Source organism: Coregonus clupeaformis, unplaced genomic scaffold (assembly GCF_020615455.1).
Source record: "Coregonus clupeaformis isolate EN_2021a unplaced genomic scaffold, ASM2061545v1 scaf0124, whole genome shotgun sequence".
In the NCBI taxonomy this organism is placed as follows: domain Eukaryota; kingdom Metazoa; phylum Chordata; class Actinopteri; order Salmoniformes; family Salmonidae; genus Coregonus; species Coregonus clupeaformis.
Genome location: NW_025533579.1, coordinates 617,993 through 635,364, shown reverse-complemented (window position 1 = coordinate 635,364; position 17,372 = coordinate 617,993). Strand labels below are relative to the sequence as shown.

General features: G+C 44.2%; 1 protein-coding gene across 2 annotated transcripts in view; it reads right to left on the bottom strand.

Annotated features, from left to right (window-relative positions):
- Window positions 1-3,095: 3,095 nt before the first annotated feature.
- Window positions 3,096-17,372, bottom strand: part of LOC121547799 (carbohydrate sulfotransferase 11-like) — a 61,992-nt gene continuing 47,715 nt past the window's right edge. For both annotated transcript variants that reach the window (XM_045213560.1, XM_045213559.1), the window contains exons 3-4: window positions 6,424-6,653; window positions 3,096-5,649 (exon numbers count right to left, since the gene is read on the bottom strand). In XM_045213560.1, coding sequence (XP_045069495.1) covers window positions 5,025-5,649; window positions 6,424-6,653 — 855 coding nt within the window. In that variant the 3' untranslated portion in view covers window positions 3,096-5,024. The remainder of the gene's footprint in view (window positions 5,650-6,423; window positions 6,654-17,372) is intronic.

Sequence of the window (17,372 nt, the reverse complement as noted above, 5' to 3'; positions counted from 1 at the left end):
ATCATTTTTGTGTGATTTTGTTGTCAGCACATTCAACTATGTAAAGAAAAAAGTATTTAATAAGATTATTTCATTCATTCAGATCTAGGATGTGTTATTTTAGTGTTACCTTAATTTTTTTGAGCAGTGTACTTCCATCATGGAGCACAAGAATAATCTCTCAGGAGTAACCATGGTAACCAGAGAAATTGTTTTGGCAGACCGGCATGTGCAGGCTTTCCACAAACAAAACAGATGGCATGTGTTGTAATGCCAAGCTTGGAATCATCAGGTGGCATGGGGTGCCCATGGGTTGACAAGACGATACCTATGAAACCACTGGGCAGTGAGTGATAATGTGAGTCTGTGACAAATGTGTGTTTGATATATAGTATGTTGTGTGTTTGTTGTGTCTGCACGTGCATGCTTGCTTGTATGCAGACAGTGAAAAGAAACAGTAGTCCGGGGCCTCTGGGTTTGAGTTTCTGAGGCGTTTTATTGTGAAAACATCAGACAGAATGAACCACGGAACACTGCTGGGGGATCACAGCTCATCTCCCACAACCGGCAGTCGATATATTCAATTATTCATGTTTTTGGTGAGAGGGCCTTGACGATGAACCGACAGTCTGTCCCATGAGAAAGAGAAAGTCCAGGTGTGTTGCCATGGAGACCGCCAGGAGGAGTGTATTATGGGTAGTCGTTGGTGAATTAATAAATAAATATGACGTAGCCTGTTTGAATGAGTTCATGGAGTTACTCTCTAAGGCAGCGCAGGTACAGTACAGTACAGAGCGACCTCTCCAATACACACACACACACACACACACACTAGACTTTCAACAACACACCTCAACACACACTCTCACCATCTGGCAACGGATGAGAACACTGAAACCAGCACACAGAGATCTGAGGGTTGACGTGTGGTTTTGAAGGGTGTACGTACAACCTCTGAGTAACACAGAGCCACAGAAAACCTTCCAGTATCTGATGGCTTGGGAGAGGAGGGAAGATCTGAGCAGAGCAAGCATTTCAAAAACCCTCTATTTGCAACGCCTCTTGATGTGGTCACATGAGTCTCTCTACAGGTGCTCCGACTGTGTTAGTGTGTGGGATGCTGTTTTTAAATGCAACTTTAATCAGACAGTTAAAGAGGGAGAGTGTGTGTGTGTGTCTTGACTGACCAATCAGATGACAGTAAAGTGCTCCAATGAGAGGAGTGAAAAGGCACAGATGATTTCAGAACCCAGTGACTGTGTGGTGACCCTATAAAAGGTACTGTCTGTGGTGAAAGGAGTGCCCTGTGGTCATGTGCTGTATGCTATGTAGGATGCAACCATAGAATGGATTGGAATGGACATAATCATTGAAATTAACAAAATTATCATGGTTCCATTCAACACACGTATGCTGCAGGTCGGACAGGTCATAACTAAGAAACTGTGTTCTATCTATATGTTCTATTTCTATGAGGTCAATGAAAAGTGTGGAGGCTGCTGTGGAGCGTTGCTGACAGATGAATGCAACAGAACAACATAGAAAAACAATTAAGACAGGGAAAAGGAAAATAAAATAGCTCTATTACCATTCCAGGCTTTGGTTTCTGTGCAGTTGAGTGGGAGATCTGCTCTAACAACCTTCCAGTGATTTCAACAGTTGGCAATATTTTTGAACATTTCTGAAAAGCCTCATGGTCTGAGAGTTGGTGCCAAAGGGCTAATTTGTAACAACAGGAAACATCATGGGGACCCTTTTATGTGTAACACAAAGGAAGTTCCATGGGCATTATGGGGAGGTTTTCACTGTTACACAGAGACTGATTGAATAAGAATATCTCATAGACAGAAAGATAAACTATTCACAGAAAAACACTGACAGATAACTGCCCCATCCATGCTTATCTCTGGCTAGAAATCCCCGGCCCCAGAGTGGATATGTTTACGTATGTGCAGAGGAGCGTGCACTTCCTGTGCTTCTGCATTTAGCAACACAGTAAATATGTGATTCAGTCCAACAATAGACGTCGTTCTCCAACAACATAAATATACCCGTACACTCGTCAATAAATACTTATACAGCACAAGAACACTAACTGGACATGTCAGAATTGGATTCGGGTGGATTTCTAGGTAGCGTGAGCTAGGATATGGAATAAGAATGGAGAATAAAAAAGGTTTGAATCAGGTCAGTATTTCCACAGGGACCGTTAGGCTGGACCTCTGTGGGATTTTAACAGCTCTGTTTGTATAAGACGCCTGCCCTTTTCCTGTTGCGAGGGTAGGGATCACTGACACTGTCCAAAAATCCACTTCTGTTTTTATATGGGGCCATTTTGGGAGAGAGGTTGGAGTCAAGAGGAGAGCATAGGAGAGGACTCCATAACTGTTTGTTTGCAGAGTTGTGAGGCCTTTGTGTATTCAGTGTCTCATTTTGGAGGCTAAATAGGCAGTTCGAGATAAGCTGAGTGTGTGGTGTTTTAGATGTGTCCGTACCTCACTTACCAACTCTCACTAGAGTACAGCTGCTGAGTAAGAGGCTGCGTGGCATCAACATCAGCACGTGTGTGTGTGTGTGTGTGTGTGTGTGTGTGTGTGTGTGTGTGTGTGTGTGTGTGTGTGTGTGTGTGTGTGTGTGTGTGTGTGTGTCTCAGGAGGAGGGAGAGCTCAGAATGCTCCCATTGTTTCTGTAAGTGGATAGGGTCGGAGATGTAGGCCAAACCAGTAGCCTTCCTCTTTATCAGAGCCAGATGTGGAGGGCCTTGTTCCTCCAAACCAGTTGCTCATTATAACGCCATACACACACACGCAAATATACATACACAACTGCCACCAATATTTTAGAAGTTATGACAGAATGAGGTGAGCTTGTTATTACAGTCACCACGCCTGTCTAAACTAACAGTCTGAGGGACAAATGAATATAGAAGTGAATCATTTCTTCTGTGCTGCAGTTACTTCTGCTCAGACCTAGCAATATAAAAATACACAACTTTCCCAATAAACGTCCCTCTCTCTTTGAAGTCTGAATGGAAGAAGAATGACAAAGGAGTGTAAAGAATAAAGAGGACTCTCCCTCCCTCCCTCCCTCCCTCCCTCCCTCCCTCCCTTCCTCCCAGCTTGGCTAATTAAGTTGTCTTCTCTCCGTTGCCCACTCCTGCACTGTGTATACAACTCTCTGTGATCCCATAGACTACACAGAGTAATGATTAGACACTGCACTTTCACCTGAGGAGGGCGGACACAGACCTGACTTTCACCGCCAGACAAAGGTAGACGGTTCTATTATCGATCATTATCAAAGCAACCACTACTTGTTTCTGATACTGAGCAGTAGTCTGCACTGTAGACGTAGATATGTTTGTAGAATACTTTTCTCATGCTATAGTTTATGTTTTCAATCACATGATTGTAAATGTTTTGTATATTATTGGATGTATGGAAAAGTACTGATAAGAGTTGAGTTGACTCTGTCCCTCTCTGTCATTGGCAGTGTTCCAACCCTTTGGCACCAGACTCAGTTGACTAAGGGGGAGAGAGGGAATAACTCTAAATCCCATGGGATATCCCAGCTCTCACGCACAGAGAAACCAAAGCCATGGACTTAACTATATTGTATTGTACGCCCTTCGGAAAAAGGAAGAAAATGAAAATGTTATCATTAACAGTGTACCGGAGGCAACTCAGGATCAAAAACAAAACTAATAAAAACAATTTTATCTTTACAAAATCTACTAAAACGTTCATCTGCCAAGATTTTTTTTTTTATCTCCCTCCCCCCGCGACAGTAAAAGTAATTTAAATAATATGTTTTATTGCTGCTCGCAGCAATGTTTTCATAAGACAATAAAACCAAGAGATAAAAAAAAAAACATAATTTACTAAAAGACATGTTTGGTCGTCGAAGCGGGGGGGGGTGGGGGAAGCGTGTACGCTGGGTCCCTCCCTGGTTTAGGGGCGTGGCGTGGGCGGGGTTATGAGATCCTGTCCCTTAAACCGTTTCACACAGGCCATCTCTTCTTCAGTTCCTCTCTGGGTCAGTGGGAGGCACCTAACACCTGTCAATCACATCCGGTACACCCATTCACATGGGCACTTCCTGTCTCCTTCTGACCACTTCCTGTGGCTCAAAGCCTTGAGGGTGCTCAGCGTCTTTCTAAAATGGCCGCCGTTTCAGACCCTGCTGTAGGAGTCTGAGGCCTCACCTGGCAAACCTCAGGATTCAGGAGTTCTTTTCACCTATGATGATGAGATCTTGACACCATAGCTACTACTTTAGAGCAGTTGGCTGTAAATTGTAGCTCCTCTGCTTACGCCTGATGGTTCTAGAGGTCTTTAGAACAAAGTCAATAGCCAGCTATCATGAGGAGGGCTTGAGGGGGAGCCAAGAGCCAGTTTACTTATCAAATGTATATTTGGTGGGTGCTATGAAAGAGAGGGTTGGTGGGTGCTATGAAAGAGAGGGTTGGTGGGTGCTATCAAACACATCTAGGATACAGCCAACTGAAGGACATGGATGTGTTTTACAATTTAACGGAGTTTCATTATTGTTCATTATAAAATAAGCTCAGCTCCCATGATGCTTTGGGGCCAGGTTGCGTGCATGCGAGGCCACCGTTTGCTGTGCAGAATCCAAAGCAGCCTAATTGGTCAAGAGTCCCACCTCATTTACATACAGAACACACATCGACCACTCTCCAAGAGTCCTGCTACTCTCCTCGATTTCCCCTCTTAGAAAACCTCTGACATCAGCTCCAACCGAACCCTGCATTCTGATGCTGTAGGATCTCCACTTCCTCCTTCAGAACAATGCTGATTGGAATACCAAGTATCTTTCACATTAAATTGGATCCAGCTCCTTTCCTCAATCTCTGTCCCTCCCATTCACCTCAGCCCTTCCTGTTCACCCCCCAGAAATAGCGATGACAGTTTTTTAATAAAGTTTTCGCAAAAATATCCATTCTCCTTTTCTTTTTTTCTTCTCTTATTAAAAGTGGATCGTGCCCAGAGCCCCAGCTGGCTAGTCATGTACTGGTCCTCTAGTCGTTAGTCCAGTCGCAGATAGCTTGGCGTGGAGTAGTTGAACATGAGGAAGTCCAGTTTATACAGCTGGTAGAGCTGGGCGTGCTGCTGGGAGCTGATGTTGCTGAAGAACTGGGCCGTCATGCTGTCGGTGGTGCGGGTGGACTTGGCGAAGGTCGGGAAGTGCATCGACTCACCCATCCCCGCCAGCCGCAGAACATAGTTGGCGTCATCCTCCAGGGTTTCGTACTTGCCCACCAGGTCATAGTGGATGTGACAGGGGTGGCACAGCTGGTACACCGTCTGCCAGTGCTCGTTTAGCGGGCCGTCACGTTGTGTGGCAGGGTCGACAAGATACTCGGCGAACTCCCGGAACTTGACGTCGGCGCCGTTGAGCAGCGCCTCCTGCGTGGCGTTCTTGCGGTAGCGGCGGACGATCTTGGTGCCGAAGCGGCGGTGGAAGGAGGAGTTGTACTTGAGGGTGAACTTGTTGCGGTAAGCGGAGACGAGCCTCTCGAAGGGCTCCCGGACGAACAGGAACTTGAGGTAGCTCTTGAGGCGGTGGTTGATCTCAGCAATGCTGTACTGGTTGAGATATTTCAGGTTGGACGGGACGTGGGCCTCGTTAGAAGGGATCTCCATAGGGTCACTGAGGTGGACAGAAATAAAGACCATGAGGAACAGAATAACGACAACACAAACAATGAAAAGTATCTCAATTGTAGTAGTAGGAGTTGTAGTAATAGTAACAGCAGTTATAAACACTGAGTCTACAAAACATTAAGAACACTTGCTCTTTCCATGACCTAGACTGACCAGGTGAATCCAGGTGAAAGCTATGATCCCTTATTGATGTCACTTGTTAAAGAAGGATTTCTAAGCCTTGAGACAATTGAGACATGGATTGTGTATGTGTGCCATTCAGAGGGTGAATGGGCAAGACAAAATATTTAAGTGCCTTTGAATGGGGTATGGTAGTAGGTGCCAGGCGCACTGGTTTGTGTCAAGAACTGCAACGCTGCTGGGTTTTTCACGCTCAACAGTTTTCCGTGTGTATCAAGAATGGTCCACCACCCAAAGGACATCCAGCCAACTTGACACAACTGTGGGAAGCATTGGAGTCAACATGGGCCAGCATCCCTGTGGACCGCTTTCGACACCTTGTAGAGTCCATGCCCCAAAGAATTGAGGCAGTTCTGAGGGCAAAAGGGGGAGATGCAACTCAATATTATGAAGATGTTCTTAATGTTTTGTGACAGCGTAGTCGTATCAGTAGTAGTAGTATTATTATCAATAAAACGACATAATCTACTATTCAGCTTTTCTTTTTACATCTTTAATCATTTATTCATTGTGTCCCTATCGGAAAATGTTTATTGGTACAGTATCTGAAATCGTAATATTAGTTTCCTATGCTACTGACCTGTACTTGCCGCGTCCGGTGAGGACCATCATGACACGTTTCCAGTTGGTGCAGGCCACCTTGGGGACATAGCAGTAGATGAGCTCATGCTCCTCATCCACCACCAGGTGTTTGAGGTCACCAGGGGTCAGGACCCGGCGCTTGCGGCTGGATGCACTGTGGGCCCGACATGACTCTGCTACCTGGTCTCTCCTCGCCTGGTGGAGGATGGCCGCACTGGAGAACTCCGACTGGGGGAGATAGAGAGAGCGATACAGATACAGAGAGAGAGAGAGAGAGAAGAAAAAAGGACATAGATTCATCTTCTGGAATACAAATGATGATCTATGGGGAGCTAACTAATACAATATGCATAGTTCCCATTTCATTCAACAGTAGCTCACTTGACCCATACATTAGCATTTCAGTGTGAAGAAAGAAGGATGGGGGAAGAAGGGTGGGAGGGAGGGAGGGAGGGAGGGAGGTCTGTTCTTGATCTAAAGAGCAGGAATGTTTTCTTAGAGCTGGTGATTATTTTTGCTCTGTACCCTGAATAACCCTTTCAGGGAATTCCCTTGTTTCCCTGGGGACTCTAAATCGATCAGACTGTGCCCTGTGTAGCTGCACATTCTCAGACACAAGCACGTGCACGTGCACACGCACACACACACACAACGACAGTCAGTGCCACAGCTGTATGCCATACCAGAGAGTAGAGACTAGGGCTAGGCCTTTGAGGGGCTAAAATAACTCATGTCTGGGACCACCTCCATGCTCTCAGCACTTAACCAAACTAAAAGCATTGTGTTAGTATTTGAACCCCTCCCTTAACCATTTATCAAGTGACATGTATATACAGTATATGGCATCTGAGTAAACGTGAAGAAATCATGCTTTGTACACCTAAATATAACTGTGCGACAGGTTCTGCCAGTTAAGATCAATTAGCCATTGAAGAGATAATGTGGAGCATAGCACAGCGATGGGAAAGCATGACCAAACAAAAAGCTCAAAGAGAAGACGCGGTGGGGTTATGATAGTTACGCTTCACGTCACAGTCCATTACCCTTTAAGTAAAGCCCATTACCTTTAAGAGGTCATCAGAGACTGATGGTCATGGGTCACTGAAACATCAACTCTAGATATTACTACTACTGCTGTTATGGTCCCATGGGTGAAGTATATTGTGCATCTGAAAATTGCATCATTATCCCTATTTAGTGCACTACCAGGCCCTGGGCCCAAACGTAGTGCACTATAGGAAATAGGGTGCTATTTCTGACGCAGCCTAAGTCTTTATCTAAGTTCCTGTCCTAAACACAGGTATGGACAGGTACTGTACTGTGTGTTTACATTCTATAGTAGAGTAGTTGGAAGGCTGTGGTGGAGTTCCTTCATATTCAGGAACCTTGGAATAAGACTGAGCTACAGCCATATACAGTGGGGGAAAAAAGTATATAGTCAGCCACCAATTGTGCAAGTTCTCCCACTTAAAAAGATGAGAGAGGCCTGTAATTTTCATCATAGGTACACGTCAACTATGACAGACAAAATTAGAAAAAAAATCCAGAAAATCACATTGTAGGATTTTTTATGAATTTATTTGCAAATTATGGTGGAAAATAAGTATTTGGTCAATAACAAAAGTTTCTCAATACTTTGTTATATACCCTTTGTTGGCAATGACACAGGTCAAACGTTTTCTGTAAGTCTTCACAAGGTTTTCACACACTGTTGCTGGTATTTTGGCCCATTCCTCCATGCAGATCTCCTCTAGAGCAGTGACGTTTTGAGGCTGTCGCTGGGCAACACAGACTTTCAACTCCCTCCAAAGATTTTCTATGGGGTTGAGATCTGGAGACTGGCTAGGCAACTCCAGGACCTTGAAATGCTTCTTACGAAGCCACTCCTTCGTTGCCCGGGCGGTGTGTTTGGGATCATTGTCATGCTGAAAGACCCAGCCACGTTTCATCTTCAATGCCCTTGCTGATGGAAGGAGGTTTTCACTCAAAATCACACGATACATGGCCCCATTCATTAATTCCTTTACACGGATCAGTCGTCCTGGTCCCTTTGCAGAAAAACAGCCCAAAATCATGATGTTTCCATCCCCATGCTTCACAGTAGGTATGGTGTTCTTTGGATGCAACTCAGCATTCTTTGTCCTCCAAACACGACGAGTTGAGTTTTTACCAAAAAGTTCTATTTTGGTTTCATCTGACCATATGACATTCTCCCAATCCTCTTCTGGATCATCCAAATGCACTCTAGCAAACTTCAGACAGGCCTGGACACGTCTGGCACTGCAGGATTTGAGTCCCTGGCGGCGTAGTGTGTTACTGATGGTAGGCTTTGTTACTTTGGTCCCAGCTCTCTGCAGGTCATTCACTAGGTCCCCCCGTGTGGTTCTGGGATTTTTGCTCACCGTTCTTGTGATCATTTTGACCCCACGGGGTGAGATCTTGCGTGGAGCCCCAGATCGAGGGAGATTATCAGTGGTCTTGTATGTCTTCCATTTCCTAATAATTGCTCCCACAGTTGATTTCTTCAAACCAAGCTGCTTACCTATTGCAGATTCAGTCTTCCCAGCCTGGTGCAGGTCTACAATTTTGTTTCTGGTGTCCTTTGACAGCTCTTTGGTCTTGGCCATAGTGGAGTTTGGAGTGTGACTGTTTGAGGTTGTGGACAGGTGTCTTTTATACTGATAACAAGTTCAAACAGGTGCCATTAATACAGGTAACGAGTGGAGGACAGAGGAGCCTCTTAAAGAAGAAGTTACAGGTCTGTGAGAGCCAGAAATCTTGCTTGTTTGTAGGTGACCAAATACTTATTTTCCACCATAATTTGCAAATAAATTCATTAAAAATCCTACAATGTGATTTTCTGGATTTTTTTTCCTCAATTTGTCTGTCATAGTTGACGTGTACCTATGATTAAAATTACAGGCCTCTCTCATCTTTTTAAGTGGGAGAACTTGCACAATTGGTGGCTGACTAAATACTGTTTTCCCCACTGTACAGCAGAGAGACAGGACTGAGCTTCACACATATACAGCAGAGAGACAGGACTGAGCTTCACACATATACAGCAGAGAGACAGGACTGAGCTACAGCCATATACAGCAGAGAGACAGGACTGAGCTTCACACATATACAGCAGAGAGACAGGACTGAGCTTCACACATATACAGCAGAGAGACAGGACTGAGCTACAGCCATATACAGCAGAGAGACAGGACTGAGCTTCACACATACACAGCAGAGAGACAGGACTGAGCTACAGCCATCCACAGCAGAGAGAGGACTGAGCTTCACACATATACAGCAGAGAGACAGGACTGAGCTACAGCCATATACAGCAGAGAGACAGGACTGAGCTACATCCATCCACAGCAGAGAGACAGGACTGAGCTACAGTCATCCACAGCAGAGAGAGGACTGAGCTTCACACATACACAGCAGAGAGACAGGACTGAGCTAGTTTAACAAGGCATGCTAAGCTCCCCGTCTTTCTACTATATCTGTCTCGATGTCATCTCTCTTTTGTCTCGCTCTACCATATCCCCCTCTATCTCTCGACATGTTAACCAGAACGAGTGACTGAACAAACGAGTGATGCTTGATGATGAATGAGTCTGATGGAAAAAAGTGACACCCTCCTCCTCATCATCTTTTTTCTCCCCCTCTTTTTCTTTATCATATCTCCACTACTCCATTGTCATGCCACATCACATCAACACTGACTGGGAGAGAGAGAGGCACTGTGAATACCAGCTCTTTGTTAAGTGGAATTTTCACTTTTACTCCTCGCAGGGCTATAAAGGCCCTAGATCACACTGAGCAGAGCTTCATGGAGCGAAGGAACATCTCTCTCGGCGGAGAACAAGCACTGTAATTAACAGAGTGAGAGATAGAGAGGAGAGAGAGAGAGGAAATCTTGTCATGTTTTTCCCTGCCCGTCGGATAATTAACTTCCTGTCGTTTTATCTCCTCTCCTATCTGAGGAGCGAGGGAAGCTCTTATGTGGTGGTAATGATGGGAGGAGGAGGAGGTTAAGAGATAGAGATATGTCTCTCCATAGACAGCCTACAGTGATGGAGGTCAGAGCTCACAGGCCCTAAGTTTTGTCTCCAAAGCCCCATATACTACCCACCACTGTGACCTGTACGCTCTTGTTGGCTGGTCCTCACTACATATTCGTCGCCAAACCCACTGGCTCCAGGCCATCTATAAATCACTTCTAGGCAAATCCCCGCCTTATCTTATCTCATTGGTCACCATAGCAACACCCACCCGTAGTATGCGCTCCAGCAGGTATATCTCACTGGTCATCCCCAAAGCCAACACCTTCTTTGGCCGCCATTCCTTCCAGTTCTCTGCTGCCAATGACTGGAACAAATTGCAAAAATCTCTGAAGCTGGAGACACTTATCTCCCTCACTAACTTTAAGCATCAGTTGTCAGAGCACCTTACCGATCACTGCACCTGTACACAGCCCATCTGAAATTAGCCCGCCCAACTACCTCATCCCTATATTGTTATTTATTTTGCTCATTTGCACCCCAGTATCTCTATTTGCACATCATCTCTTGCACATCTATCATTCCAGTGTCAATACTAATTGTCATTATTTTGCACTATAGCCTATTTATTGCCTTACCTCCATAACTTGCTACATTTGCACACACTGTATATATATTTTCTGTTGTATTTTTGACTTTATGTTTTGTTTTACCCCATATGTAACTCTGTGTTGTTGTTTTTATCGCACTGCTTTGCTTTATCTTGGCCAGGTCGCAGTTGTAAATGAGAACTTGTTCTCAACTGGCTTACCTGGTTAAATAAAGGTGAAATAAAAAATAAAAATAAATAAAAGTGATTTTGCCATGCTGTTCCTATGGGAGAACAGACACTATCCAAGTCTGTCTCTGAGCCTCAGCCTACAGCAACATACTGTAGAGTAACACTGCAGACATTCAGTCTGCATACCGGTAAGTACATGAGCACTGCTCTCCTCTCCTGCCTCTGTTAGAAAGAGTACTCCTATGTATCTGGATGAGCCATTTCTCTTTGACTGTCTCTTCCTCTCTGTAGTCAAGGGGTTTCTCAAACCACTGTATCAGATCAGCACTTCCTCTGTAACTACAATAAAGTTATCATCCATTGAGATTGTGTGTGTGATGTCTGTAGTCTCCATCTCTTGTTCCAGTCCCTCAGGGCGAGCTGTCAATCAAAACGCCAGCACGACTGATAGTGTTCATAGTTCTCAGAGTAGTACAATTGACACAAAAACCTCGAACCACATTAGTGTGTGTGTGCATGTATACTGTGTGTGTATGCAGCAACATTTGTGTGTATGCAGCTAAAATCAGTATGTCCCTCCCTGACTCCATAAGTCCATTTATTCCCAGATATATGAATATACTAATATCAAGTTAAGCCTGTCACATTTCCACACATCAAACTAGCTTTCGGTTATGAGCCCAGGGACTGTGTGTTTTTGTATTCACAAAAGGTGTTCTCTCCTGTAACTGCACTTTTGTTGGTGAAATGTGTGAGTAATAAGGAGGTATTCATATCTGCGTTTTCATGTTTCATTTAATTTCTGTCACGGCTTAATAGTCTTATTGAGGTTTGTTATGGTTATGATGTTGAAATATGCAATGGCTCCTCTTCTGCACAGCGCAGCTAAAATAAATAGCCCATTGCAGTTCTGCTGATGGTCACAAACACTAACGACACTAACTCTTTATAGGCACAGGTGAAGTACTAGAGGAGAGGGAGGAGAGGGAGGAGAGGTAGCAGAGGGAGGAGAGGGAGCAGAGGGAGGGGAGCAGAGGGAGCAGAGGGAGAAGAGGGAGCAGAGGGAGAGGAGAGGGAGCAGAGGGAGCAGAGAGAGGAGAGGGAGGAGAGGGAGCAGAGGGAGGAGAGGGAGCAGAGAGAGGAGAGGGAGGAGAGGGAGCAGAGGGAGCAGAGGGAGGAGAGGGAGGAGAGGGAGCAGAGGGAGGAGAGGGAGCAGAGGGAGCAGAGGGAGGAGAGGGAGCAGAGAGAGGAGAGGGAGCAGAGGGAGCAGAGGGAGCAGAGGGAGCAGAGGGAGGAGAGGGAGCAGAGAGAGGAGAGGGAGCAGAGGGAGGAGAGGGAGCAGAGGGAGGAGAGGGAGGAGAGGGAGGAGAGAGAGCAGAGGGAGGAGAGGGAGCAGAGAGAGGAGAGGGAGGAGAGGGAGCAGAGGGAGCAGAGGGAGCAGAGAGAGGAGAGGGAGCAGCATAAATTTGATTTCCATTGATAATTTTTGTGTGATTTTGTTGTCAGCACATTCAACTATGTAAAGAAAAAAGTATTTAATAAGATTATTTCATTCATTCAGATCTAGGATGTGTTCTTTTAGTGTTCCCTTAATTTTTTTGAGCAGTGTATATAGTACCCCTGTCGTAATGATAGTCCTACACCAAACCAAAACCCAGCGTTCCCCTTCCTCTAGTGCATTGTTAAGCAATGATTTAACACACACGGATGGACGGGTGCACGGACACACAAACACACAGCCAACCCTTGCCCTTACAGGCCCTAGTCCATTACGAGATAGAGAAGTTTGTTACATAACATACAGGACCATGTTATTGACCAGGCCCTGGATCAGTCACGTGTCTGGATGGAAGTGTAGGCCTACTGTATGGGTCAATACATCCCTGAATGAGCTGACTGACATCAAATCAATAACTAGCATCCTACTACAACGCATTCAGTCAGTGTGTGTGTGTGTGTGTGTGTGTGTGTGTGTGTGTGTGTGTGTGTGTGTGTGTGTGTGTGTGTGTGTGTGTGTGTGTGTGTGTGTGTGTGTGTGTGTGCTCATTCACCTATTCTCTCATAATCCACAGCTAAGAAGCCCCTTGAGACTATTATATTTAATCTCACACAATAATAAAACAATCTGGTTTTGCAACATTGCCAAGGGTGAAAAGAGCAGAAAATAGAAAACTATTTATTTTCCCACCCAGCCGAGGAACTGCACAGCTGGCAAAGGCTTTGTCTGAATTCCATTTGAAATTTTCTCATGCTCTTCTCCTAAATTGCATTTGGAAGCAACTAAAGCAACTGCTTTGTTCAGGGATAAACACGTCAGCATGATACAAGCTGTACATTTGTTAGATTTTGCTCTCTCTCTCTGTGTGTGTGTGTGTGTGTGTGTGTGTGTGTGTGTGTGTGTGTGTGTGTGTGTGTGTGTGTATGTGTGTGTGTGTGTTGCTCTCCGCCTCTCCACACTGCTCTACAACCAGGATGTAGTGCTGCGGACTGCGGAGGAGCTACGCTCCCTCACTCTTTTCAATTGGACAATACATGCAACAGGTAAAACTATTTCTGTAAAATGTATTCTGATCAATTCTAAATAGATTATATTTAATTACGACTAATATTTAATGAAAAACAATAGAATGTCAAACCAAATAAATATGTATAACAGCCTAGAGGTAAATGGTGGTTTCTTCCATGTCTTCTCTCTGGCGGTGGTGAGAAGGATGAAGAACTATAGGCTATGTGTGTGCACCGCTGAGGCCCAATCGGAGGCTTGACAACTTCGGCCAATAATAAAATAAAATAATAATAAGGTAAGCCTATGTCAGGGTGGGAAATAGCATACCACGTAGTCGTAGGCCTACTATGCTAAAGGCCTACTGCAAGTTATTGTTTGTTCCTGAACTGGCCGAATGGCAGAGCTATCATTCAGCTATCCTTCAGCTAACCTCCAGCACCACAAGTTGGTTCAACTTCTTTAACATCACTGCCAGATCTTTTGATATTTATTTCATTAGTCCATTGTTGACAGTTCCAACATGTTTTGCTCGTCAGCAATCAAGTTGTCAAGATATGTAACTTTCAAAATACAGAAATCATTCCTGTATGACGCATTTTGCATCATACAGTATGATGCTGCGTTGTGCATCATATGATGCAAAATGCATCATACGGGGATGATTTCATTCTCAAAGTTACATATCTTGAAAACTTGATTGCTGACAAGCAAACCATTTTGGGACTATGTCAACAATAGCTAATGAAACAAATATCAAAAGATAGTTTGAGTGTAAATTTCCTTTAAAATGCCATCTCATCAAGATCTGTTGCCTAAGCCTAATAGTCCTACTCATCACTTATTATTATTATTATAATGATTATATATTATTATAATAAATATAAGATGATCACTTCTCACAATGGTGATCAAAGTTAAATCAAAGCTGAATGAATGTCTCGCAAGATCACAATGATTAATTCGCATTTTATATAACAAAAACGAATACAATACTATCATAGCATAGTAAGCCTATAACGTTACTGTTACACCAAAAACACCTAATTTCTAATGAGATTTTAGGATGGTAAGCTGAAGCTGAATAGTCAAAAAAGACAATGTCATGCGCCAAAACTCAGAGGTCACCACTAGGCAGGATATATGCTTTATTGAAACAAAATGCAAGAAAGGCTAATAGTTTGTTAACACCATCTGTTCTAATTCACTCATTAAACAGTAATTCAAGAACATCTAAATGCATATTCCCATGAAACTGATTGAGATCAATCAAATGATTGGCATGGAGATGCAGTTTGGACGTTTCACCGGTAAAACGTGAAGAATTATAATTCGCGATTGACAATGGTGGTGGCCTATTTTGACTTTGGGTAGCCTATTCCTAATTTGATGTTTGAGGGTATTAAAAATTGAACATTTTCTTGAGGAAATATGAGTGCGCATAGGCAGACGTTGCAATTGGAGGATGCATTTTATGCATATTCTATAATGACAGGCTAATCAATTGGCTACATCTGTCGGTACAAACTTTGAGGAAATGATGATGTCATTTACAAAAAACTGCTCCCGCACCACTGTCTACAACCACAGACCTGCATTTCAAGAGTGTGTGTGTGTCACTGAATGCAGTCTGCATCTCCCCCCGGTCCATTGGACCCCGCTGGTCCTCCAGTCTCAAGGCAGATGTCATTTACATCCTGTGAGTAACGGCAGCCATTTTGTGCCCATGCCCCAGAATAGAAGCACCACAGCTGACAGGGTAACTGCTTGGCTGGCTGACACACACACTCTCTCTCATTGCATTTACTGTCAGTATCTGTAGTCCATTTGGGCTTAAAACAATGTCCACCACACAGACTAATAGACTAGTAGAGGTCTGGGTGCTCAGACCAGTGCTGCTGTTACCGCCAAAACACAGGCTTACATACAGAAAACAGACACACACAACACACAGTTGTGATGAAATACAATAGCTATTTAAGGCAAGACAACAGAACCTCTGTTTCACTGAATGACACCACCACAACCCAATCAGAGCAACTTCCTGAATTCCCATCTCTGGATCTGTCCCTCCACTAGCCTGTTTCCACTGTGATTAAGATTCATTTGCAGGATTCCCAGGAAGGAATAATCCCTCGCACGCTGTGTAACGCAGAGGTGCTCCTGGCAGGAACATAGGGAGAGAATGGGATCCAGCGTCTTTTTAAATTAACATGGGGCCTCATGCAAGACGCAGCCAAGAACCACGGACCAGCAGAGCGGGGCCAATAGTGTGTGACTGACATACTTGCGCACACAGACACACACACTAACCTAACGTAGCAGGCGTAAAATAAACGCCTGAAACTAGATCCGCTACATCAGGGTCCCCCAAGTGGCCGAATTTGGCCCACGGGTGGTTTCATTTGCACCCCCAAGTGATTTCCAAGTGATTTCCAAGCTACCAATTGGATATCACGAAATTGGGGAGAAAACAGGGATTAAATAAAACAATTATTATATAAAAGATTTACAACACTTTCTATACATAGTCCCCCCATTGTAAGGGACCACTTACAGCTGAAGTCGTAAGTTTACATACACCTTAGCCAAATACATTTAAACTCAGTTTTTCACAATTCCTGACATTTATTCCTAGTACAAATTCCCTGTCTTAGGTCAGTTAGGATCACCACTTTATTTTAAGAATGTGAAATGTCAGAATAATAGTAGACAGAATGATTTATTTCAGCTTTTATTTCTTTCATCACATTCCCAGTGGGTCAGAAGTTTACATACACTCAATTAGTATTTGGTAGCATTGCCTTTAAATTGTTTAACTTCGGTCAAATGTTTCAGGTAGCCTTCCACAAGCTTCCCACAATAAGTTGGGTGAATTTTGTCCCATACCTCCTGACAGAGCTGGTGTAACTGAGTCAGGTTTGTAGGCCTCCTTGTTCGCACACGCTTTTTTAGTTCTGCCCGCACATTTTCTATAGGATTGAGGTCAGGGCTTTGTGATGGCCACTCCAATACCTTGACTTTGTTGTCCTTAAGCCATTTTGCCACGACTTTGGAAGTATGCTTGGGGTCATTGTCTATTTGGAAGACCCATTTGTGACCAAGCTTTAACTTTCTGACTGATGTCTTGAGATGTTGCTTCTATATATCCACATAATTTTCCTTCCTCATGATGCCATCTATTTTGTGAAGTGCACCAGTCCCTCTTGCAGCAAACCACCCCCACAGCATGATGCTGCCACCCCCGTGCTTCACGGTTGGGATGGTGTTCTTCGGCTAGCAAGCAACCCCCTTTTTCCTCCAAACATAACGATGGTCATTATGGCCAAAGAGTTCTATTTTTGTTTCATCAGACCAGAGGACATTTCTCCAAAAAGTATGATCTTTGTCCCCATGTGCAGTTGCAAACCGTAGTCTGGCTTTTTTATGGCGGTTTTGGAGCAGTGGCTTCTTCCTTGATGAGCGGCCTTTCAGGTTATGTCGATATAGGACTCATTTTACTTTATTTATTGGATATAGATACCTTTGTACCTGTTTCCTCCAGCATCTTCACAAGGTCCTTTGCTGTTGTTCTGGGATTGATTTGCACTTTTCGCACCAAAGTACGTTCATCTCTAGGAGACAGAACGCGTCTCCTTCCTGAGCGGTATGACGGCTGCGTGGTC